This window comes from Megalobrama amblycephala, linkage group LG1 (genome assembly GCF_018812025.1).
Source record: "Megalobrama amblycephala isolate DHTTF-2021 linkage group LG1, ASM1881202v1, whole genome shotgun sequence".
NCBI lineage: Eukaryota > Metazoa > Chordata > Actinopteri > Cypriniformes > Xenocyprididae > Megalobrama > Megalobrama amblycephala.
Window position 1 is genome coordinate 46,100,721 of NC_063044.1, and position 26,356 is coordinate 46,127,076.

General features: G+C 36.5%; 1 protein-coding gene across 23 annotated transcripts in view; it reads right to left on the reverse strand.

Annotated features, from left to right (window-relative positions):
• Nucleotides 1–26,356, reverse strand: part of LOC125271916 (SRC kinase signaling inhibitor 1-like) — a 132,993-nt gene that overhangs the window by 58,629 nt on the left and 48,008 nt on the right. For 14 of the 23 annotated variants that reach the window (XM_048196287.1, XM_048196414.1, XM_048196320.1 and 11 more), the window contains exons 1-3: nucleotides 25,230–25,355; nucleotides 4,575–4,661; nucleotides 3,264–3,580 (exon numbers count right to left, since the gene is read on the reverse strand). In XM_048196287.1, the coding sequence (XP_048052244.1) occupies nucleotides 3,264–3,580; nucleotides 4,575–4,661; nucleotides 25,230–25,257 (432 nt within the window). In that variant the 5' untranslated portion in view covers nucleotides 25,258–25,355. Of the gene's footprint in view, nucleotides 1–3,101; nucleotides 3,120–3,263; nucleotides 3,581–4,574; nucleotides 4,662–25,229; nucleotides 25,356–26,356 lie in introns of those variants that run through there. The other 9 variants (XM_048196487.1, XM_048196476.1, XM_048196311.1 and 6 more) reach the window with 9 other exon arrangements.

Genomic DNA, 26,356 nt, shown 5'->3' on the forward strand with positions numbered 1-26,356 from the left:
TGCTCTAAAACTTCCTGGTATACGGCTGCGTTGACCTTGGACCTCAGAAAACACAGTTGACCAACACCAGCAGATGACATGGCCCCCCAAACCATCACTGACTGTGGAAACTTTACACTGGACCTCAAGCAACGTGGATTGTGTGCCTCTCCTCTCTTCCTCCAGACTCTGGGACCCTGATTTCCAAAGGAAGTGCAAAATTTACTTTCATCAGAGAACATAACTTTGGACCACTCAGCAGCAGTCCAGTCCTTATTGTCTTTAAACGCTTCTGACGCTGTCTGCTGTTCAAGAGTGGCTTGACACAAGGAATGCGACACCTGAAACCCATGTCTTGCATACGTCTGTGCGTAGTGGTTCTTGAAGCACTGACTCCAGCTGCAATCCACTCTTTGTGAATCTCCCCCACATTTTTGAATGGGTTTTGTTTCACAATCCTCTCTAGGGTGCGGTTATCCCTATTGCTTGTACACTTTTTTCTACCGCATCTTTTCCTTCCCTTCGCCTCTCTATTAATGTGCTTGGACACAGAGCTCTGTAAACAGCCAGCCTCTTTTGCAATGACCTTTTGTGTCTTGCCCTCCTTGCGCAAGGTGTCAATGGTCGTTTTTTGGACAACTGTCAAGTCGGCAGTCTTCCCCATGATTGTGTAGCCTACAGAACTAGACTGAGAGACCATTTAAAGGCCTTTGCAGGTGTTTTGAGTTAATTAGCTGATTAGAGTGTGGCACCCGGTGTCTTCAATATTGAACCTTTTCACAATATTCTAATTTTCTGAGATACTGAATTTGGGATTTTCCTTAGTTGTCAGTTATAATCATCAAAATTAAAAGAAATAAACATTTGAAATATATCAGTCTGTGTGTAATGAATGAATATAATATACAAGTTTCACTTTTTGAATGGAATTAGTGAAATAAATCAACTTTTTGATGATATTCTAATTATATGACCAGCACCTGTATAAGAATGGCAGCTTCTGAGTTCTCATTCTTCATCTTCATTAGTTTACTGTCTTTGTTTAACTGTTCTGTCTGATAAATAGACATGTTTAAAAAAGAAATTAAACAGTATATGAAAAAGTATTATAGGGTTTGCCTTTCTAATCGACATTCAGCAAATACACATATATACAATTTCAACAAGCCTTTGAATATCTTATAAATATTAATTCCATGAACAGTTATGTTCTTAACACACACACAAAAATATTATAGGATTAGAGTACCAAGAAGTTGCTATTTACAGTTTGAATTTCAATTTCTTTTTAAATATTTATTCATTTTCAATATATTTCTAATTTTGTAAACATTTAATAGTAATTTTAGTAGTAAATTTAACTGTATCATGTTTTATTTTTAAAAATAAATAATGTGATATATATGTATAAATGTATATATATATATTCTTTGTAAAGGAGTGACCCTAAAACCGTTATACAAACCGAACCGTGGAAATCTTTATATATATATAAAAATATATAATATATATGTGTACACATATACACATATGTATGTATATATATATATATATATATATATATATACACACATACACACAAGATGAGTTTGGAATGCTGGTGACCAGAAGTGCAGGTCATGTCAAAAGAAAAAAAAGAAAAAGAAGAAAAAAAGGCTAGCACAATAAATAATTTTCTATATAGAAGACAAGTAGATGGAGAGATAAAGGGCTGATGGGCATAATTAGAAGATTGAAGGAATAAAGCCTCTTTTTCAACACTTATCCCTCTAAAAATATCAGCACAGGCAGATTGGAAGACTTGAGCGTAAATGTGTCTGTTACCTGCGTGTCTCTCTCTCTCTCTTCATGCACACAGCTGATTGGATGATACTGGTTTGATGCAGTGACATCATCCATATTTGAATTTAACATTACGTCACCCTCCTCCATAAGAACCAGTTGTTCCATTCACTGAGTGACTGCTGTTTTGCAGTACTCTAGCATGCAACTGCCTGTTTTCTATGGTGAGTACAAAATGTTTCAATGACATTTTGACATCTTCTGTCAAGCTGTGTGAAAGCTAGGAAAATGGGGGCATACATTAAGTCTATGCCACTAGTGACAGAAGTGTTTATATGTACCGTAGGCTCTATGTGTCACTGTCTCCTTCACAAGACCTCTCAGAATTCAAAACCATGTGTTGTGCATCTTGTGTGTGAAAGTGTGTCCATGCATGCTAAATGTAAATTAAACAAGCATCATATGTTCCTGAATCAACATGCTGGGAAAATATTCCTTTTACCCAATCAGAGATTAATCTTAAATAAAAAGGCAAAAATCAACCAATCCCAGCCCTCACCCTAAAATCAAACACCAACGCTTGGTTGATTACAGTGTTGTTTTAGGAACAAGCAAGGATGTTGAACCAAAAACATGTCAGACTTGTGTATACACACACACACACACTACCAACATTGATAAAGATAAGATAAATTTCTTGAGCACTAAATCATATTAAAATGATTTCTGAAGGATCATGTGACACTGAAGACTGGAGTAAAGACCGGAGATCTGTCATCACATGACTAAATTACATTTTAAAATATATTCAATGTAATTTTTTTTTTCCCACAGTATTACTGTTTTTACTGTATTTTGATCAAATAAATGCAGTCTTGTTGAGCATAAGAGACTTTTTTTTTTTAAAAAGCATTAAAAAAAATCTTATCGACCCCAAACTTTTGAACAGTAGTTTACAATGTCACATATAATATGCTATCCAATGACATCCACTCAAAAAAAGATTGAACTTATGTTAAAAATAGCTAAATTAAATAAACAGAAAAATGTTTTAAATAGAAGTCCATGAACAGAAGATACTGCATTTTCAAATTATTATTATTAAATAATAAACTAAAATAAAAAAAAACTTGGCCCAACAAAAAATATGTAATAATAATATAATATAATAATAATAACTTGGTAGTAATAAAATAAAAAATAAAATAAAATAAAATAAAATAAAATAAAATAAAATAAAATAAAATAAAATAAAATAAAATAAAATAAATAAATAAAAAATATAAAATTAAATAAAATTAAATAAAATAAAATATTGAATAAAAATCTGTAACTCTTACCATTAACTACCTTAAACCAGGGGGTTTGATATGATTTTTTTTCAAGCCCCAACCCCAGCCCTAAACTCGACCCTGGAATATGATTGGTGAATCAGAATGCTGTTCCATGACTTACAACAATGTTTATCCAGCAACATCATAGAAAGTAAGCCTTGTACATACCTGTTCACGTGCGCTTCTCTCTGCGGTGCCCCTCATGCTGCCGTGTGAGGGGGATGGAGAGGGCGGTAGGGAGTGCTGGGGCGGGTACTTGTTCTTCAGGTGGTCCATGAAAGCGTCCCTCTTGCGTTCCATGTCGGCCTTGTGCAGATTGGTGAGGGCCTCCAGGCTCTGGGCGGCGATGACCGTGTGCCGGTGCTCAGAGGTGTGGACCAACCCCACGTTGGAGAAGCGGCGCGTGCTGTTTCCCAGCGTGCGATATTCACGCGGGTACTCCAGGTCATCGGTCGAGATCATGTGACCTCCGCCACGCTCCGGGTCTGGTTTGAGAGAGGAATGAAAAGGGGGCGAGGAGGAGTTGAGGAATGTGAAAAGTGTGGCACCAGCACACACGCATTCATACGGTCATGCACGACCACACGCACGCATGCAACAGCGCAAATGCATTCGCAGACAGACAGATGGTGGAGGAGAATGGGGTGAAGGGGAGGAAGAGAGAGAAATGGGATGAGATGTTAGACTTATTACAACAGAAAAGAGCACAAGAGCGAGTGGCTGCTCCCTGCAGAGCTATTGATCTCAGGTTTAGTCGAAAAGAGGGAACTAAGAAAAAAGTAAAAGCGCTGAGCTATAGATCAGAGAAAAGAATGGAGACAAAATTTCTCTGTAGGAGATTACATTTTGCTTTGCCTGTCGGTTCGCCTCTGTCATCTGAAGTGGCGTTTCTTGCTTTCTGAGGACACATGTTGGATCACAACCCCCACGCGCACATACCTTCGCATGCACAATATACACACATGAAAAATATGTTCATATAAGCTGGGAGAGAAAGGCATTAAACAAATTTAGCTACACAGGTCAGGGGCGTCATGTACAATTGTTTTGAGGGGGCACCGGTGGCAGTTCTGTTTGTGATTTATATGTTTGAAATCAGAATCTACAGATACTTCCGAATGGCCGTCAGTGAAGAAAGATGCAGTTAGACGGTTTAGTTACAGCATCTACCAGCTAAACCATGGTTTATGTGCCCCCTCTTTTTGAATGTGCATGATGCTCCTGACAGAACCGCACACATATGCATACAGTACACACTCCCAAACTGCCTCCAAGTAAAGGAGGCACAACCTAATGCACATTTAATTTAACTTCCTTCTGCAATTTCTTGTTCTCGCTCATAAAGATGGCCTAAAACAGCAGTTAACACACACGGCACGCAGACAACACCCATTCGCTGTGGTCAGGCAGTATGCAGAGACAAGACTTTGACATACAGTACAACTGACAAAATCATTTGGAACAAAATGACAGGCCAACCTGATTGGCCAGAGGCAGGCCGACATGAGGAGATATGGGAGTGGCTGGTGTGGTTACCTTGCTTCGGAAAGCAGGCCCCAACATTAGCTGAAAAAAAAGAACATCGACCATAGTTAAGCTCCTCATTCTCTCTATCTTTTGCTCTCGCTTTCATTCCCTATATCTCTCTTTCATACACATGCACAATAATTGCCTTTGGTGCTGTTGGCTAGAACTGATTCCCAAATTATCTATCTTTTTTGTATTATACTAAAGGAATAAGGCATATCGTTCAGTCAATAATACAAAAAAAAACAAAAAAAAAAATAATCTTACACCAAGGCACAATTCCCCTATAGAAAAACTGTTTTTCATTGCTGGTGTGTGTTTTTTTGTATACACAGACACTTTCAGTAAACATCCTCAATAAGATAGGGTTCCAAGCGAAAACCTTCCCAAGCACCTTATGTCAAGAATTTATGAGTCTCAACGTCAGATTCCTGAAAGCCTGAACAAACAAATACACACCCACACCCACACAAACACTACATTAAAATTGATCAACCATTCCTCCTTCACTTACTTCCTCTTTGTTAACAGATTCAAACCTTATAACCTTTCATGAGCAAAACATTAGTATATACATCTTAAAATAATTGAGTGTATATGTTTTTGATGATGCGTGGTGTTTGTGTGTGTTGGAAGTCAGAAAATTTTCAGGGACTAAGGTAAGAAAAGTAGGTATTGGTCCTGATCGCTTGTGTGGCGTAATTTTGCTAATAAAAAGTTCATGAAGTACCTGAATGTTTTAGTGGGTTCAAATCTAGCCCCTGGTGATGGAATGCTGCATTAAAAACCCTGAGGCCAGATTACATGAATGCACCGAGCATAACAAAACTGCTGACAGCTGCAGGTGCTTCCCTTTGATATATCAGAGTGGTATGCTATATCTTCATTGATTTGTATATTCATATTTTCATTCATTTATTCATCATGACTTTATAGATTCATTAATTCACTTATCAATCCATTCCACAGTTCACAAAATAATAAATTACTATTTGGTTTTCCCTCTTTTCTGCAATTTGCCACCATTAATTGTTCTATGCTAAACCTTTTCCAAATATATGGTAAATATCAACCAAACAGCTCTATGACAAACTATTAGCAAATATATACACTAAGTTTGGGGTCAGTAAGAATTTTCAATATTTTTAAAAGAAGTATGTATTTGATAAAAAAAAAAATAAAAAAGTGTGAAATGTTATTAAAATATAAAATACCCTTTTTCCATTTGAACAAATTTTAAAATTTTGGTCCTGTGATGCAAAGCTAAATTTTTCAGCATCATACTCCAGTCTTCAGTGTCACATGATCCTTCAGAAATCATTCTAATATGTTGATTTGTTGCTCAACAAACATTTCTTATTATTACCAGTACTGAAAACTACGGAAGAGGATTAGGGCCAAGCAATAATAAACAAATAAAACCATCTCGAGATTAAAGTTGTTAAATTTCGAGAAAAAAGTCGAGATAAAATGTTGAGAATAAACTCGTTAAATTACGAGAAAAAAACTCGCTAAATTTCGAGAAAAAAAGTAAAATGTTGAGAATAATTTAACGAATTTGTTCTTGAAATTTAATGATTGTTTTCTCATAATTTAATGACTTTATTCTCAACATTTTATCTCAACTTTTTTCTCGAAATTGAACATTTTTCTCATAATTTAACGAATTTGTTCTCGTAATTTAACGACTTTTTTCTCGTAATTTAACGAGTTTATTCTAAACATTTTATCTCGACTTCTTTCTTGAAATTTAACGAGTTTTTTCTCGAAATTTAACAACTTTAATCTCGAGATGGTTTTATTTTTTTATTTTTTTTTGCTGTACCCTAATCCTCTTCCGTAGAAAATAGTTGTGCTGTGTAATATTTTTATGGAAATAAGTTCAAAAGAACAGAATTTATTTGAAATAGAAATCGTGTGTAACATTATTGTTTTAACTGTCACTTTTAGACAATTTAAAGGGTTAGTTCACCCAAAATTTAAAATTCTGTCATTAATTACTCACCCTCATTTCATTCCAAACCAGAAATGTCATTCCAAACCAAATCCAGAACGGTCTAGGTTTTCATCAAAAAAGATCTTCATCTGTGCTCCGAAGATGAACAAAAGTCTTAAGGATTTGGAACGACATGAGGGTGAGAAAAAGATAAATTTTCATTTCTGAACTAACCCTTTAATGCATCTTTGCTAAATAAAATTTGGCATTTCTTTAAAAATATATATATTTTTACTAACAACAACAAAAAATCTTAACAACCAAGCTTTTGATGAAGAAATTGTGATTATTCATATTCTTCTAATTTTGTGAATGCAATTTGGTTTGAGAGCTTGTCATTAAAAGTAACCCTTGTAAAGTATTTATTTGTGATTAACTGGCACTTAATATTAAATTTAAATATGTGCCACTGGAGAAAATAGAATGAAGAAAATCAAGACCCGAAGTCTCTCTCTCTCTCTTTCTCTGAGAAACATCATATCATGTACTTTCAGCTCAATGGGATTTGAATCACTCTATTCACCATCTCAACTGTCACCATGGTCTCCCTATTGCCCCTTTACCCCCTTTCAGGAAGCTTGGGGCTAAAAACACTATTACCATCCAATGAATTATTCACATATTATTTAAAGCATTGAATCTGAAAGCAGCTGGTATGTTATTAAGCAGAGCCTGGTGCTTTAAACAAACATCAGGGTTGTTCTGGAGTAATAGACAGCAGTGGTGCTCCTGAGGAACGACTAAATTGAATGACCTTGTGGTTAATGTTGTTAGCATTGAATTCTTTAATAGCACTTATACTCTCAGGAGGAGGAGCATTATCTTTCCGACAGCGGCCTGTTGAAGGACAGAAGGAACTGATACCGACTTACCATGATACTTGCTTTAGGGAGTTTTAACCACTAATACACCCTGACAATGTGACTAAACTGTGTTAGCTTTAGCAATAAGAGCTTTGAATGAAAGCAAGAAGGACATGTTCAATTCACTCAAACAGGCTGCATAATTGAGTGGTATCACGGTGTTTAAGTTGTTCATTGGTATTTTGTTCAAAAAACATTTGCATATTGGTGACTGCATTAATAAAACCCAGCCAATAGGGCTGGGCGATATATCGCATGCGATTTTCACGCGCACTTCGTCAGTAAAGCCGGTTCCCTGATTACCGCGAAATCGGCATCACCTGCTTTCAAATGGAGCGGCATTTAATAGACAGAGCCGTAGTTCACTGACAAGCTACGCAATATCGCGTTCATTATCGCAGATGAATCGCCTTCGATAAACGCGATATTGCGTAGCTTGTCAGTGATCTACGGCTCTGTCTATTAAATGCCGCTCCATTTGAAAGCTGGTGATGGCGATTTCACGGTAATCAGGGAACCGGCTTTACTGACGAAATGCGCGTGACAATTGCATGCGATATATCGCCCAGCCCTACCAGCCAATAGAGGTTTGATGGTTTGTCTCAGCTGGTTTTGAAATAACTTTAAAATATCTATTTTCTATGTGATTATATTGTAAAATGTAATTTAATTCAAGTGATGGAAAAGCTGAAATTTCAGCATCATTACTCCAGTCTTCAGTGTCACATGATCCTTCAGAAATCATTCTAATATGATGATTTGATGCTCAAGTAACATCTCTCATTAGTCCTTGCTGAATGAAAGTATTAATTTCTTTAATAAAATCCTACTGACCCCAAACCTTTGAATATATTTATATATACTGAAGTATGATTACTATGCAAGAAATACAGTATATTTACAATTACTATTGTGAATGTGCATGATAAATAATACTATTACATAAAGCTCTGCTCTCAGCTGTATTACATTAAAGTACAGCAGTTGCAAAGGGGACCGCTTTGGCTGAATTTAAGACCACAACGGACCAGATTAATGCAATAAAGCCAAAAGCCTTGAAGCATTGATTCCACGAAAACTAGACCCTGCTGTCTCATTCTCTCATCTCAGATCATATAATCTCAGCTAACTCATCCTCCTAATAAAGACAAAATGCTGTAGCAAATAACCGTCTTGAGTTTAAAGAAGGAGAGGGCATTGGTTTGACCTGTGGAAGCAGATATGATCAGCAAAGAGAGTCAGCCCATCTGACGTGCTAAAGCAGGTAACTGCCGCTGGCACAGAGAAACAGAGAGAGAGAGCAAACAATGCCGGAAGTGGAGACAAGTAGTTTGCCTCCATCCATCAGAAGCCAAGCTAGAATTACCATGACAGGCAAAATCAATGCAAAATAACAGCCTGAGAACGTGTTAGCAAGACCTTTTCATAAAAGTACAAGAGAACAATGATGTTTAGCAAGCAAGAAGGAGTGATGGAGAGAAAATGAGAGCTAAAGCCATCTTTATCCCACTGTTATGAAGAACTACTGTGTGCAAAGGCAGTACTTGTGCTGAATGTGTCTTTGTGAATTTTGTGATAACTTTATTGGAAAACATTGTATTACTGCATATTCATTCAAGAGACCTTGTTTTATCACAGAACTTCCAAAGATAATGGCTTCAGTCCCATCTTTACAATCTCTACAAATCTACACTGGTAAAGAAAAAAAAAACAGTGAAATTTATGAAAAACAGGCAGCTGTGGTTGTCAGAAATGTACTGTAAAAATATAGAAGCAACCTTTTAAGTTTTACTGATTTACTGATATAATTCGTTAACAGGTGTAATGCTAATATACCAACCTACTGAAGTACTAAGTACATCTTCAATCAAACCTCATCACAAGTAGTTTGTTGTTTACTGAGTTCCTCTGAAACCCTCCACCTCCCCCAGCTCCACCTGCCTAGACCTGCTACAGGATATATGTATGTTTATGCAGCAGCAGCAAGTCCATAATTGCTCTGCAGCAGCAGCGTAGCTGATCTAGTCCACCAAGACCATTAACATTGCCATATTCATTACCATGAATGAATATGGCAATGTTTTCTAAGAACAAACTAAGAAGAAACAGTATTACAATAAACACAGGGGATTTTGGGAATGTCGAAACAGATTACTTGTCACTTACTTGATCTTATTCACTTACAATTAAAATTACATTGTTAATTTACATGAAATTTCCAATTTTTTTTCACCGTATATATTAAAGGTCCCGTTCTTCGTGATCCCATGTTTCAAACTTTAGTTAGTGTGTAATGTTGTTGTTAGAGTATAAATAAAATCTGTAAAATTTTAAAGCTCAAAGTTCAATGCCAAGCGAGATATTTTATTTAACAGAAGTCGCCTACATCGAACGGCCAGTTTGGACTACATCCCTCTACTTCCTTCTTTAATGACGTCACTAAAACAGTTTTTTGACTAACCTCCGCCCACAGGAATACACAAGAGTTGCGTTTGTAGAGTGTGTTTGTCGCCATGTCGTCGAAACGCTGTTATTTTCATCCCGCAGTCCAATCACCGGGTCTGATTCCGGCTCAAATTGATAGGGTAAAATTAAAGACATGTTTACAATAACACTGAGCGCGTGCATCTCCACGTTATGGTAAGAGGCGTGACCTTTCCGGGCAAGGTTCGCTAAGCTGCTGTCGAATCACAACACAGGAACCGCTGGCACAATCAGAACTCGTTACGTATTTCTGAAGGAGGGACTTCATAGAACAAGGAAGTCATCAGCCCGTTTTTATGACAGTGGAAACAGCGGTATACAGATAAGTAAATTATGTGAAAAATACTGTGTTTTTTTACACGCGAAACATGAACACATGTTATATTGCACACTATAAACACAATCAAAGCTTCAAAAAACCACGAAAAACGGGACCTTTAAGAGAACTTACCATTGACCAATTAACAGGTTATTACCGTATAGCATTTTTACAGATTGTAATTAAAGTACAATCATTTTGCAGCTGAAAAATAAGAAGAGCAATTGTTCTTTTATTATCTGCATCATAGTGGCAACACTAGCATGTTAACACAAGAAAATGATTTTAGTAAGAGTGCATGTCTATCTAACTGCAAGCATTCATTCATTCAAAATACACCTGCAAAACAGGTGACCAATAAGAGAAGAGAAAACTCCTGGCAAATTCTAGGACACTGGACAGTGAAGAACCAGCAATAACAACTAAGGCTACATTCTTTGCATTGAAACACACAAACAGTACTTTCATTTTAGAAACTTGAGCATCCTTCTTTTAATGCCTCCCTTCCCATCTCCTCGCACACACAAAAGCAACAGCCCGTTTTACAGTGGCCTCTAGAGTTTGGCTGCTCAACAACAGCACTGGCTTTTCACCAAGAATGTTTTCAAAAGGTGAAATGTGTCATTTCAGTCTCATTAGTGTCCCCCAAGATGTCAAAGTTTTGTTGTTTATCATGACACCATTAACCCCCGCTGGCAGAGGCAGTAACTCCACACTCTGTGGGCCAAAAGCGTATTTCTCCATCAAAAATAACTGTGTATCCCAGAAAACACTAATACGAATATATTTACCCAGAGATTTTCAGTTAATAATTCAATAATTAAACAACACATTTGCATGGTAATGGTTCTGTGACGTTAATTCACGGTCACATAACATGCAATAAAATATTTATTTTTTTAAGTTTTATTGGTTTCACTTATTCTACTAACCTTAACCCCATTCAACTATCCTTAATCAACTATCTACTATACTCTAATGAGAGTTAGTTGACATATGTGCAACGTTACTTACAGTCAACAAAAAGAGGATCATCAAAATTAGAGTAGAATAAGGATAGTAGAATAGGGGTCAAGGTTCATATTAAGTCGACATGTAGTAACTTATAGTCAGTAGATTGTCTGTTGGGGAACCATCACAATAAAGTGTCAGCAGATATCAAGCAGACAGTCTACTAATACTCTAATGAGAGTTAGTTGACATTTAGATGTAAAGTTACTTACAGTCAACAGAATGTCTAAAGGGGATCATCAAAATAAAGTGCTACCATTTTATTTGATTGTTTTTATTTGAAATTATTTGTTTATTAATTAATTATTAGCTTTTCATGAAATCATAAACCCCAGTGATTCACAAAGCCCAGTTTGGAAAACCTTTGCATATTCTTAAATGGTCCCATTTGACAAAATGAAAATAATAAATCCCATTAATTTCCTTTTCGCTTTAGCCATCACAACCAGAAAGAACAGCAAGAACTAATTGAATTAAACTAATTTAATCCAATGGTATTGTAAATACTGCTCATTTCACATTCAAAACATAGCAATTATTTTTAAAAGCCAAAAGGCATATTCTAAATGGAGCCCTATCAAGTGTAATGACTTAATCAGGGTGAATTAGTTTGGTGGATATACAGTACAGGGGATAACTAGTTGAAACAACAACAACAACAAAGAGAAACAAATCATCAAATTCCAGAAGATATGTAAAATCAATCCAATGGGGGGGAGGTGCCATCGGTCAGATGTTGTTAAACAAAACTAAACCACTGCAACTGTTCGATCACTTCTTTCTCTCTCTCTATTTGTCTCTCTTTCTGTGGCTGCAGACAGAGCAAAGAGTCCTTTCCTCGCTGTTGTATAATTGCTATTACTGCCTAGGGGCCATCAAACTGACTGAGAAACAACTCTTTCTCTAACAAGTCCATTATGGATGAGTCACACAATCAGATTCACAGACATACACAAATTGAGAAAAGCAAACAAAAGTAGCAGGGCAAGGTCATTTCTCTATCTGTTCCATGCAGTGTCCCCGTTTTAAACATCAGATGTTTGAGAAGTGTTCAATATTTAGCTCTGCCCTGAAGGATTTGATGAGACTCAAACAGTGAGATTGAGAATCAATCTTGTTTTGCCCTTGATGATCACAATACCATTACACAAACACTAACTTACCATGGTTGGGCCGGATTACCAGCTTGTTTGCTTCCCCTGGTGTTAATAGCAGTCTTTTTAATTAAACTAAACAAGAGATCGCCATCCCCCGTCTCTCTTTCTCAGTCACAGTGGAGACTCATCCCACGAGTAATTACAATAACAAGACTGCTAACAATGTCAATGTTTGATGAGACAAAGGCAGTTTTTAAGCCTAAAATGAATATTTTAATACACATAAGTGGGGGGTGGGGGGTGTTATCTTTAATATGCTTCCGTAAACCATCAGAGACACCATTAAAGGAGCTGTGAGAAACATTTCATCTGCTCACAGTTTTGCTCCACAGATCTTCAGTCTAGCAGAACACTTTTACTGTAGAGCAGTTTCAGATAGCAGTCGATCAGAGATGTAAATGAATGTAAAATCAAATAAAATGTGAAATATAATTAATGGAATAAAGTAGACTGTACCTGTGACCTAATTACAGCAAATGTTATATGCTCAGACCTAAAGCACAATCGCCAGTGTGATATTTTATACAAAAGTTCAATGAACAAGAAGTTAATATTGAGTAACTTACATCCTAGGCACAATATTGCCAGTTACTTTGTACCTTTTTGCATTGCTGAATGGTTTCATACAAGTATAAAGTACGAACTGCGCCATGTCTCTAAACAACACCGTCATCGTGATTCATTCGTGAATGAATTACTGTTTTTGAACTATTTGGTTGAGTGAATGATTCAGTGATTCATGAAAAGAGTCACTTGTGTCATTCCTGTACAAATCATAGTATTTGAACGGATTTGTTGAGTGAATGATTCAGTGGCTCACTTATGAAGGTGTGTCCGAACGGACCAACTGGGTGAATGAGTCAATGACTTGCTTATGACAGCAGTCACTTAGGGTGAATCTCATTTCTTATTTGTGTATCCTCGTTTCCTTTCCTCACGTCTTAGCTCCACCTCTTTAGGATGCGAGGGAAGGATACACCCGTGTGTCCTCGCTCATGACTCCTCATGAAGCTTCCTCACTCCTCGTTCCTCGCCTCCTCATAGTAAAATTAGAGAATTGAGATGTCCTTCAAGATGGCTGAGAACGATCGTTTTCAGTTTCAGGAGCGAGGAAACGAGGAAGCATCAATTTGAGTATTGAGAAGCACCCTCTATTTGCTCCTGAATGAAGCAGTGTGTTTGAATTAATTGATTGAGTGATTCACTGACTCATTCATAAAGACAGTCATTTGTCGCCACCTACTGATTCAACAAACATGTTAACTGTTGTACAATGTGCACTTCTTGATGGAATCTGACTAGCTTCGCAAGCATTTTTGCAAAATGCTTCCAGAACATGTCTAATTGTTTCTTTGATTCATACTATTACTGTCAGTTAAGATGCATAAACCAGAAAGCAAGCAAACATCTGCAAAATTAGCTTGTGTTCCTGTTTCTATCAATTTTCAGTTTTAAAGGTCTGCTACCAGACTTGAGCCAAAGGGTACCTGAAGCTGTAACAATACATAACTTTGGGTTTCTAATTAAAGAAAAACTAAATTGCTATTGTAAATATTTTATGTTTTAAATTTAACATGTTCTCTGCATAAGAGCTCACACCCTCATTTATTGTTTAGAGAGCTATTAGCTCACTGAATCATGTGTCTGGGTCTATTAAAGAGGAAAAAAATATTGATGGATTCAGATCTGCAAATGTGACAGTAGTGGTCAGGTCAAATCAGGAAACAAGCCTGCTGAGTACAGGCTTCAGTTTAATGCCAGCAAAGAGTAATCTCTAAAATCAAAAGGAAATTATTGCATTCTCTTTCTCTCTCTCTCTCTCTCTCTCACACACACACACATATGTGGTTTACGGGGACTCTCCATAGACGTCATAGTTTTTATATCGTACAAACTGTATATTCTATCCCCCTACACTACGCCTACCCCTAAACCTACCCAGCAGAAAATTTTTTGAATTTCAAAAAAACACCATATAGTATGTTTTTAAGCCATTCGGTTTACAAGGACACAGGAATTGTACTCATAAACCATGTTTACATTATAATACCCACGTCATTATACACATTTGTGTCCTCATAAACTATGTATACAAGAACACACACACACACACACACACACACACACATCAACCTACATAACTTAGATTCAGTTAATTAGTTTCACTTCATAAGCTTGAACCTTGCATATAAAAAGAATAATTTCCTGAAACATCTACACAGATCACTTTCAAGGATAATTTCTCAAACTTCACAAAAGCAAGCACAGAGCAAAAGGGAGAGAGACATGAGCATTTGTTTCATGCAAGTTGAGTCACACAAGGTTCTGCATCTCTAGTTATTTAACTGTTATATAATACAAGCAAAGAGCAGGAAGGTCTAGCATTAAAACAGGTTTATTTTTGACAGTATTGTTACCAGCAAAGTTTCTCTCTTCTTCTTTTCCTCTCACTCTCTCTCTTTATAAAAATACTGAAATAACAGGGTCTGCCAGGTCAGACGTGTTGGAGTGCTACGCGTGCTCCTTCACTCATCTCTTTACCTCACAGCAAAGAAGCAGGCAGAAGAATCGACCCACTTTCAAGTTCTCTCAAAAAAGACAAGCGGTCCCGCTCCACGCTGCCCACTTCATAAACGCACACACAAAAGAGCACTGAAATATTATTTCAGGCCTTCATAATTCCTTTGAAAATCCTTGAGATTTCTTAATACCATTTAGACATGCATCATTTTCTCATCCATTAAGTGATATATTTAATTTAAAACAAGTGAAATGAATGAATCAAAGTGAATGATTAGTGTATTCTTTCATTGGATGTGAGGTGGCAGATGTTAAGCTTGCTACAGCAGGCTGAATCTTTATAATGATGATGTCATAATGATGTATAACTTGAGGATAAACCCTGATTAAGCTTTTGACGGTGAAATTAAATTAAATTAGTCCTGTGAATCTATACAAATTAGTGATTATAGTATTCATATAACTACCTTCAAACACTCTTTCACTGCTGAACACACAAAATCCATTTCACGCATTTCATCACTAATAATATAATGTAAACGTAAACATGTAAGACAATGTCTAATAATTAGAGCTGAATAAATCTCACATAAATTTGCATAATAAATCACTCTGCAGTTTTTCTGGCTAACCTCTGAAGGAGAAAGGTCACGCTGCATTAGAATAAAGATTTATTTGTTATAAGAAATCTAATCTAAATATGCAAACCAGTGTAATTTTAGTATTATTTATATGCTATTATACACTGTAAAAAATATTTTTCAAAGTTGTAAATAAAACAAAGATTATTAGAGTATGTTTTACAAGAAAATACTATTTCAGTGTTTCTACTTGAAAATTTCACATTTAATTGTCACAATTTCCCCTGTGTTTTGTGTGTTCTGTGTTCTAGGACTTTTATTTTGAAGTGTATTTTCTGTTTCCATTGTTATGTTTGTTCACTGTTCATTTGTTCCTGTGGTTTGTTCCTGTTTGTCTTTGTTTCTGTAGCTACCCTTGTTTGTTTCCATGACGATTCATTACCCACACCTGTTCCTTGTTAGCCTCTTGCTATCCAGAGTTTATATACTTGTCTTTACATGTACTTGTCTTTACATGTATGCTTGTAAAGCATACCATTTCCATTCCCAAGTTGGATTCTCTTTCCTTCTCCTGTTTGGATATATGTTTCCCTGCAGTGATGCCAACTGCTTTCAATTGAAATTAGCTAAATCTGATTGCTAAATATCACCAGATGACGTCATAATGGCGATTTCACTGATTTCTATAAAAAAAAAATATTGATAAATGAGTGAGATAAGAATCTAGATAAGGTTTGTCCAAGAAGTTGCTAGATTTGTTGCTAGGCTTTAAAAAAAAAAAAATAATAAAAAAAATAAAAGTCTCAAAAGGGGTGAGGGAATCGTTAAATCTAGTGACAAAATAGCTAAATTGGCAACACTGTTTCCCTGTTTGGAATATCGTCATCTTCCCTGTTTGGATTTTCTTTGTGTTTATTTAATAAACTATTGCTGCAATTATATCCTCGCCTCTCCTCTTCCCTGGTAAATGTAACATTAATTCAATGCATTACTTGCCATTTCTTTGTAATTATTAATTATGAAACCATCAATTTCTAAGTGAAAACTGTTACAAAGCCAGCTTTTTTCTGTGTAGTATTTATTCATCTGAATTAGCTTTTATTTTTATATTTTTATTTAAGTTTTTGGTAATTTTGTTGTCATTTTAATTTGCTTTTCTATATTTCATTTTAATTTTTACTTCAGTTTTAGTCATTTTGGTACCTTAACTTAAAGTTGTTTATTTTAGTTAGATGCCAAGGTATATTCAGTTTCAGTTTTTCATCTAATATTTATCATTTATTTTATTGCAACTTTATTTCAATTACCGAAAGGGATTTTTAATAGTTTTAGTTAATAACAACACTGCTACAAAACAAGCACAACAGAAGGAGCTCGGATCAGATTGACTCACTGTGAACTTAGAAAAAGCATTGGCAGAGTAAATGTAGATGAAATGAAAACGTTGGTGGATTTATAAATAGGAAAAGGCTGATGCAAAGTGGGTGTGCAGAATGCTTGTGACCTCAGATAACATCTTACATCAGATTTGCACAATACTCTAATAAACCTGTATGCACAAAAAAACATGTTAATTGAGCATAATGAAGGCATGGTGAGTCATACATTCCGGAAAAAACTAATATTGGAGAAAAAAGTAAACTTAAGTTGTTTGCTGCATAAGAAATTTGTTCGCTCACCATTTTTCTGTGCCACCTTTCTTGCTTACTCACAAACAAACCTATGAAGTGAACTATTATAAGTCCACTCAATAAGACTCAGGTAGACATATAGGTCTGGCTAACTTAAAGCTCTTAAAAGGACAGTTCAATCAAAAATGAAAATTCTGTAATTATTTACTATTTGAACTATCCCTTTAAAGGCCCCGGTATACTTCAAACGAAGTTCTTTTCTGTTCTTCGTTTAGGGGTAAAACGAAGTTTGAAATGCGTGACCAGCGATATACTGTAAACGAACATCTGACACCGCCCACACTGCTGAGATCGACGGTTAGATGAATATGTAAATATGTGCCGTGCACTTTCTTCCCAGTAACAAAATAAACACAACAAAAATGAGAAAACAGCAAGCATTTATTACAGAAAGCATCAGAAAAGCGTCTGATCATAACAACATTGGTATGTTAGCACGAGCTCTGCAAATTAGCACTCCAGTCACGTCACTTCATTATATACCTTTATTCAATAGATTGCTTAAAATCAAACAGCTTTACAGTATCAAACATAGAAAACAGTGTTAGTGCCTCATTTACAAGCACAACTTCATTTTGTACTATAAAGCGGCTATCCAGTGTGTTCATGTTTTCACCCACAGAGCTCTTACCTCAACAAACTCAAACACACGAAATGAGTCAAAGACGCGTCCCACATGAGTGAAGGCGGAGCCTCAGCGCTCACTTCCTATTACGTTATCGTCACGGACCAATGGTAGAACGAAGCGAAGCTGAAGCGAACTTTTCCTGAAAGTTCGCTTTGGCAAGCCGTTTCGAACTTCCAAAAAGAACTTCGTTTTGGCCTGATTTTGTTCGAAATGACGTCACATCAGTTCGATCTTCGATTTCGTTTGAAGTATACCGGGGCCTTAAGACTTTAACTACTAATACAAAGTTTCCAGGTTTGATCCCAGGTAGAGGTGACCTGTGACCTGAGAGAGTCTCCCCGTTCTGCCCTATGATGCCTGTACCTTTGAGTTTCCCCAGCTGTTCCTGCTATAAATAAATCACTTATTAATAAACATCATACATCAACTAGTTTAGTTTAGAAACAGACTCAGGAATTGTCATCAGCGTCAGCAAGCCACATGTCGCATATTTGCAGTGGAAACGATGAGTCATTGGTGAATTTGGCTGATGTTGTTTTATCCAGGATGAGGGCATTGTGTTTTACTCTTTGTGTTTGCTCATTTGTTTCTGGACAGAGAATGTTTCCTCCATTGATCCGGTAGTATTGACTTTGGCTCAGAGACTCCAAAATGCTATACATGAATGCCTCATGAGAACATACTGAAGTCGAAGGGTAACACAAACAGCAAAAGCGAATAAAATATATTTTTATTTCAATCTATTGCAGAAAGTTATCTATTTTCTGTTATGTTGGGTATAAGGAAACAAACAGGGATAAAAAGTTTATTAGACAAAAAAATACATAAATAAATAAAATATTTAAATAAAATAAAATAAAATTGATTTAAATGGCTGTCACTGGAGAAAGATCCTTTTTTTTTTTTTGCTGCCAAAGTTAACCAGCATGTATAAAATTCCCCTTCTGGGATCAGAGAAGTGTCTGTCAATCTATGTGGAAAGACTTAACAGAGCCTCAGTCCCCAGGAGGCCACTCTAAATCTCCTTCTTATTCTCATTCCCTCTGGCTCTCTGTGTCTCTCTCAGTCCCTCATGGTTGCCCATTGGGAGTGGAGCACGGAAGGAGGAACGGGTGGGGCAGCCTCACAGATGGGCTGGTGGGTAGGTTTCCGTGGTTACAGGCGAGGAAGAAGAGGAAGAGGAGCCATCTGGCAGTGGTTTGGTGAGATGACGTGTCTTGCCCCTCACCCACAACACCCACAACCCATGGCAACATGCCTACCACTCCACCAACTGTTATACAAACTACAGGTAGCAGAACAACAAGTACAGCTACAGTTAATGACAACACCTGCTCTAGCAACTGGAAGGAATCTCAGGCTTTCAAATAAACCACAGAAAATGTCTATCTAATACTGAACTACCCATAGGTCAGAGGTCACCAACAGGCGGACCGCAGTCCGGGACCGGACCCAGAAGCCGTCCCGTACGGACCCGAACCAAAACAGAAGGTTATGATTTAAAACCTGATGGGGCGCTATTTTACCGGCGCAGCTTTTGTAGTCTTTACGGTAAAGGTTTATGATGATGAAACGCACAGACCAATTGTATGCAAGTTAAGCTATCCCACGTGATACTATTCAGCCAATCAAGTCCGCGCATCCCAGGCGGTAATCTTTGACTCTATAGTGCAGACAGATGCGAGAATTAGAGGCAAGTTACACATGAAAAGATGGTAGAAAAAAAAAGAAAGATAGCGATACATGTACAAAACAAAGGGGGAGAAACAGGCGAGTGAGTCGGAGAAAGTTGAGAAAAATACGAGTGAGACGGAGATAGGTAGAGAAACAGTAAAGTTGGCCGCATTTTCACAGATTCAAATTTTCGATAACGATGTTACTACACAAATAACACCTCTTTTTAACGTAGACAAGCAGCTACAACTTAATTTTCCTCAAAACAAGCTTTCCTCCGTAGTGGACAAAACGGACGACTGAGAGACAGATCCGAAGGGACCGTCTGCAAAGTGTAAAACCTGAAAAGCGTGTTACTACAAAAACAGTCAATAACTTCAATGTTACACACTGCATTTCACCAAATTCAGTTCACACATCACTGCTGGTTATACTACAACTCTTTATTTTGGAAAAATATATTTTTGAATAATTTTTTTATAATGAAAAATATTCAATAACTTCACTAAGAAATTATGAACTTCATTATGAAAAATACATGTAATAACTTCATTGTAACACACTGTACTGTCACCAAATTCAGATCACACATCACTGATGTCTTGATAGTAGATACTACAACACTTATTTTGGAAAATGTCAATAGTGCAGTGTATCACGGTTGAAGTTATTTATTATTTTTCATAATAAAAAATACAAAAAAATAAATGCAAAAATACATTTTTCCAAAATAAGTGTTATAGTATAACCAGCAGTGGAGTGTGAAATTGAAAAGAGGTGTTATTTGTGTAATTTGGCTCACAAAGTTATTGATCCGGGAAATTCAAATCTCTGAATATGTGGCCAACTTTACTCATTGTCAACTTTACTCATAGTCAGAACATGCTTAAGTTTGAACATGCACAATTTTTTGTTTATTTATGTTCTCTTATTTTGAAATGTAGCTCTATTTTATTTAGCTAATGAGAGAAAATATCTACAGTTACATATATGTCCAGTTCTATTTTACGTGACAATAAATATTGTCAAAACGTTTTTGAATTGTACTGAATTCAATTGATTTGACAGTCAGGAATCAATTACATGCAGATATACAACTACTAGGTTACTTATAACGTATATAATTTATATCACACTAACTAGTTAGACATTATGATCTTCCGGACCTTTGCTTCAAGAAATTTTCTCTAACTGGACCTCTTTAAATTTCATAGGTGATCACAGCTACAGCAGCACAAGGAGTTCAACAGCATGCACTGCAACAGTGAAATACTGCCATCAGCAGATATTAGATGTTACTCTAATTACTCCAGATATTCTCTAACTGGTCACAATCAAAAATGGGTCACACTTCCATTCTGATAAGGCAGGAAAAAAGAATGCTAAATATAAATCATAAAACGCAACTATTAATATAATCATGCATAGTTTGGACAGCAGTAGTTTTGTTTTATCTTAAAGGGGTGGTTGATTATGATTTGACTTTTTTAACTTTACTTAGTGTGTAATGTTGCTGTTTGAGCATAAACAACATCTGCAAAGTTACAACGTTCAAAGTTCAATGCAAAGGGAGATATTTTCTTTAAAAGAATTCTCTGTTTAAGGACTACAACAAAATGCTGGTAGGGACTACAACAAGCTTCTTCCTGGGTTAGTGACATCTCTAACCCTAAAATTTACATGAACCCTGCCTCCAAGAACACGCAACAAAGGTGGCAAGGCCATGTTGTTGTAGTAGAGTGTTGTTGCCAAAAATAAAATAATAAAATAAAATAAAATAAAATAAAATAAAATAAAATAAAATAAAATAAAATAAAATAAAATAAAATAAAATAAAATAAAATAAAATAAAAAAACAATGGAGGGATCAAAGGGAAACCCATTCACCCATAAAATTTTTATTGTTGCCATGCCATCATTTTTCACCGGACTGCTTCACAAACGAGGGTCAGTTCAACGCTGGATTTACACAAAAGATTAACATGACGGCACATGATAGTCGATGAGTTGAATCAACTCCACAGCAACTAGATAAATTTATCCACTAAGTCACGCCATCAGTGTCTGACTCCGGTTTGAACAATGTAAGGCTGAACACTGTTACTTACAATCCTCATTTTGGCTGCGTGAGATTCTCCAGCTTTGTTGTTGTTGAGCAACCAAAGCGTGAGCTGTTAAACTAAAATTTACCAAGAAATCATAATTGACCATTCTTATTTTTTTACACAATGTAGCACTGTTTATTATAAATGATTTATTTGTGCACATCATTATTTTTTAGAATTTATGTGCACTTGTAATCTTTAATCAAGAAAGTTAGCCTCCCCTCCCTCTCGCAACAACATCTGTTCTCTTCATGATGTATGTCTCAGTGGATGGTGGGACTAAAAATCCTCCACAATTGACTGCAAACTGGCATTCAGATCTGCCTCCATTTAGTTAGCAACACCAAACTTCCTGCAATATAATAAATTCCCAAAGGATGATCAAGTCCTACATTTTTTTCTCATTCCAGAAGCCGTTTCACTCATATAAACGTCAAAATAGGGGGAAAAGACTACCACAACTTCCATTTCATGCCGACTTTATCTTTTAAATGGGTAAAAAGGGAAAAAATACAATAGAATAAAATACTTGTTTGCTCCTCCACACACACCAACAAGTCCAAACACATGATCAAATATACTGTAAGCACATTGTGTTTTTTAAGGTCAGAGTGTCTGTCCAGAAGAATGCTTATCATCTTCATCCATGACATCCCTTTCAGCATGTTCACAAATGGACGGGACAGAACTGCCTCTCAGAAACCTGGGAAATGTCAAATAGCCTGTTTGTACGTGTGTGTGTGTGTGTGTGTGTGTGTGTGTGTGTGTGTGTGTGTGTGTGTAGGGAAGTTAACCGCTGCTGTTGTGGCTAAAGCAGTGAGTACACTTTTATACCGATTTCCTAACTAACATCCCAACCTCATTTCAAAACAGATCATGATCTGTGTTCAAGATTCTTCAACCAATGGCAATAAAAACAAGACATTTTCGGTAGGGATGCACCGATACCATTTTTAAGGACCGAGTACGAGTACCGATACTTTTTTCTAGTACTCGCCGATACCAATACCTATACATTAATTAATTTCTCTCTCTCTCTCTCTCTTTTTTATTTTTGGGTGATGTTGCAGTTTTCCAAGCACAACACTGTGAGTGAACTAGCTAATGAATGTAGAACAGCTTCTTTATTATTACTCTAATGAAAAAGGTAATATTTTTTATGTGCTTGTCACAAACTTAAAGAACAAAAATTTCACAGTGTCCAATAACCTTCAAAGGGCATGATTGCCAATATATATAATTGTTGTTATATAAAAAGACATTTACAAACAAATTACAAACAATACAACAAATACTATAAAGATACAAATTAAATAAACTTGTTTTTCAGATACAGTAGGTTGATTTACCATGTATACATTTATTTAACATCTTTTGTTGTTTTATTAACATTAATGACAAATATAGGCTATGGTCCCTTTAAGACCGAAACCATGGATACTGACACACATCCTGATTTCACCCAAATGTTTACGTCCACTTAAGCCATAACCGACTGTATTATTTATGTGAGATACTCCACAAGATGGACATTTTGACAACTATGTGTGCATTTGACCATTTAGGCTCAAGGAAAACTGATCGTGCGTCGTCTGAGAGAACTGGAATCGCGGCAAGAAAGAGAGAGAGCCTCTGGTCTGTATCATTCAGCGCGATTCCGCCTATCCCGCCTTCACTAATCGATAACGAATTATGATTGAAAGCGTGCAGTTCGCAATATGTGGGTTGTCATCATTAATTTTGAAGTATTTCCACACCCCTGAGGTTGACAATGTTTCTGCTGTTGCCGTCGATGTCTCTGTGCACAGACAATTCTGTCAGTTACGTCACGTGAGGTATCGGTCTTTGGTATCGGGGGTATTTTTACAAGTACGAGTACAAGTACATGAGCTTGGTATCGGAGCATCCCTAGTTTTCGGCACAAGTCAAAATGTCAGATCGGAATACACACGATTCAGGATTACCAAAGTGTGGAGAAAGAAAGAGAAAGGCAAAAAATAAAACAAAATGAAAAACAACACAAAACTGGGACAAGAGGTGGTCAGAAGAGAAAAGTAAGGAAATGGGAAGCAGAAAAGAGAAGAATGACTTATGGGCGGCCCGAGCTGGAGGAATGGGGTGTGACAGAGAGAGGCATGAGGGATTACTTGATGTCTTGTTAGCCTCAACCTTCGGTACACTGTGATTGGCTAAAAATATCACATAGCTCATGTCGAACAAGGTGCATTCTGGTTTGTGGCACTGGAGCATTTATCATCACATGGCCCCTAAAGTGCCAAACACAACCTTTCTCTCTTTCGCTCTCTCCATCTCCGTCTCACTCGCTCCCCTAAATCCAACACACAGCCATATGCTTCCTCTGTTGATTCTTCCTGAAATCTAGCACAAACCCCAGTGCTAATTGCATGTATTGTTCTAGGCTCTAATGATCTTTTAATAAAGCCCCATTCCTTCAGTTTCCCTCTTTTCATTTAGCATAACCATGTACCACACCCTTCCTTTCTACATAATTCATCAGGTCATAATCTACTTATATAAAACATCCTTGATCCTTTTATATCTACATATGACCTCTACAACAGGCAGTGTTGTCTCCTCTGACTCTCCATTTCTCATTCCCCCTTTCCTCTTTGTATATTTTGTCTTTCTTTCAATCTAGATTGCATTAAATCTACTCTGTTTTATTATGTTGCTTCCATCTGGTCCTTTTTACTTTCCTTTTCACTTCCTCCCTCCAGCATCAATGCTACTTAGCTTCTGTCTTTTCTCTAAACACTCTGATTGGTGGGAGGGGAAATGGTCTCATTTCTTTCCACAGATACACAAAAAACCCTCACAGGCAATTTGAGTCTCTTCCTCAACCCCTCTATAGTGGACAACAAGACTAATATGCTTGCTCTACAGAGAAAATATACTGACAAAACAAAACAAAACAAAACAAAACAAAACAAAAAACAAAACAAAACAAAACAAAACAAAACAAAACAAAACAAAACAAAACAAAACAAAAAACAAAAGGAGGGATCAAAGGGAAACCCATTCATGAAATCCTTGAAAATCTGTGATTTTTATAAGTTATGATTTAAAAAGAATACAAAATATCTCAGATTCTGCAGTATTTCTCAGTCAAAAATGAGTAAATTAGTTAGTGACATTGATCATGTGACTCCATACAGATGGTTAGATTTTTTTCCATTGAAGCTTGAGATGCTTTTTGGATCATCTTAAATCATACTGGAGAACATCGAGTTTCATCAGGTTTGACAAAAACCTCATGTACCTCTAGTGGTGTTGCCATTAAAGAAAAAAGAAAAAATTAATTCAACTTTCAATTTTAATATGGTGTAATCAAAAATGTTGTATTAAATTATAAATTAACACAAAATAATAATTTTCTTAGATATTTGGACCCCAATTAACACAAATAATATTCACAAGTAAGACAGACAGAAAAAGTGCAACCATCCAAATGACCATATTACTCCCCCTGGCAAAGTCATTTCCCATTCCGCTAAAAATTGGGAAAAATGGGAATATCAAGTTAAAGGTGAATAAAAAGAGAACAATTTGCATCCAACCTGGCTCTTCTTGTTCTTCATTGCTCATCACTTTTCCTATCTCTTCTGTCCAGCTTTACCCCACCATCATTCCAATCCATTCCCAAAACAGTCAACCATATGACTGAAAATGTCTAAGGCATTGACAGAGAAAGAAAGAGAAAGGGGGAGGGAGGATGCGTTGGCTCTAGTTGGTTGGGTTGGTTACAGAAATCGCTACTTCCTGACAATCTCCCTCTCTCTCTCTCTCTCTCTCTCTCTCTCTCTCTCTCTCTCTTTCTCACTCACATCTCTCTCATTATCCACAGCTCACTGCATGAAGAACAGAAAAGAAGAAGAAAAAAGCATTTCCCCTCCTAAAACTCCAGCGTATGTGTTTATGAGCATGTGTGCGGGAGAAAGATTTAATGTGGGTGCATTCGTGTCTGTGCATGTGAGAAAGCGAGCAGACGGTGGTGTTGTTCAGTCAGTGGGTGATGGATAAGGTGGGATGTGTCACTGAGGCATCAGTAATATCTAACCTGGCTACCTGACAGTCCTACTGAGAAAACACACACACACACACTCATTTTTTCTATCATGGTGGGGACTTTCCATTGACGTCTACTGTGCCCACAGAGTGGTAAAACCTGACCCACACACAAACACACAATAACTAAGGCATACTGACATATTGCATTATTATACCCAAACTTTTAGAAAAAAAAAAATGTGCGAAAATGGCACCTCTAGGGGTACAACAGCTGTCATCGGGGCAGTACCCTTGAAGGGATAGTTCACCCAAATATTTTATCGTCATTTACTCACCCTCATGTTGTTCCAAACCTGTACGAGATTGTTTCTTCTGTTGAACACAAAAAATATATATATTTTAAAGAATGTGGGTAACCAGACAGTTAATGGCACCCATTGACTTCCATAGTATTTTTTCCTACTATGGAAGTCAATGTCTGGTTACCCACATTTTTTAAAATATCTTCTTTTGTGTTCAGCAGAAGAAATAAACTCATACAGATTTGGAACAACATGAAGGTGAGTAAAAGATGATAAAATTTTAATTTTCTGAGTGACCTATCCCTTTAAAGTGGATGTCTAGGCATTGTGAATGTTAAATCTCCACAGTGAACTGTCAGTTTTTGTAAAACACT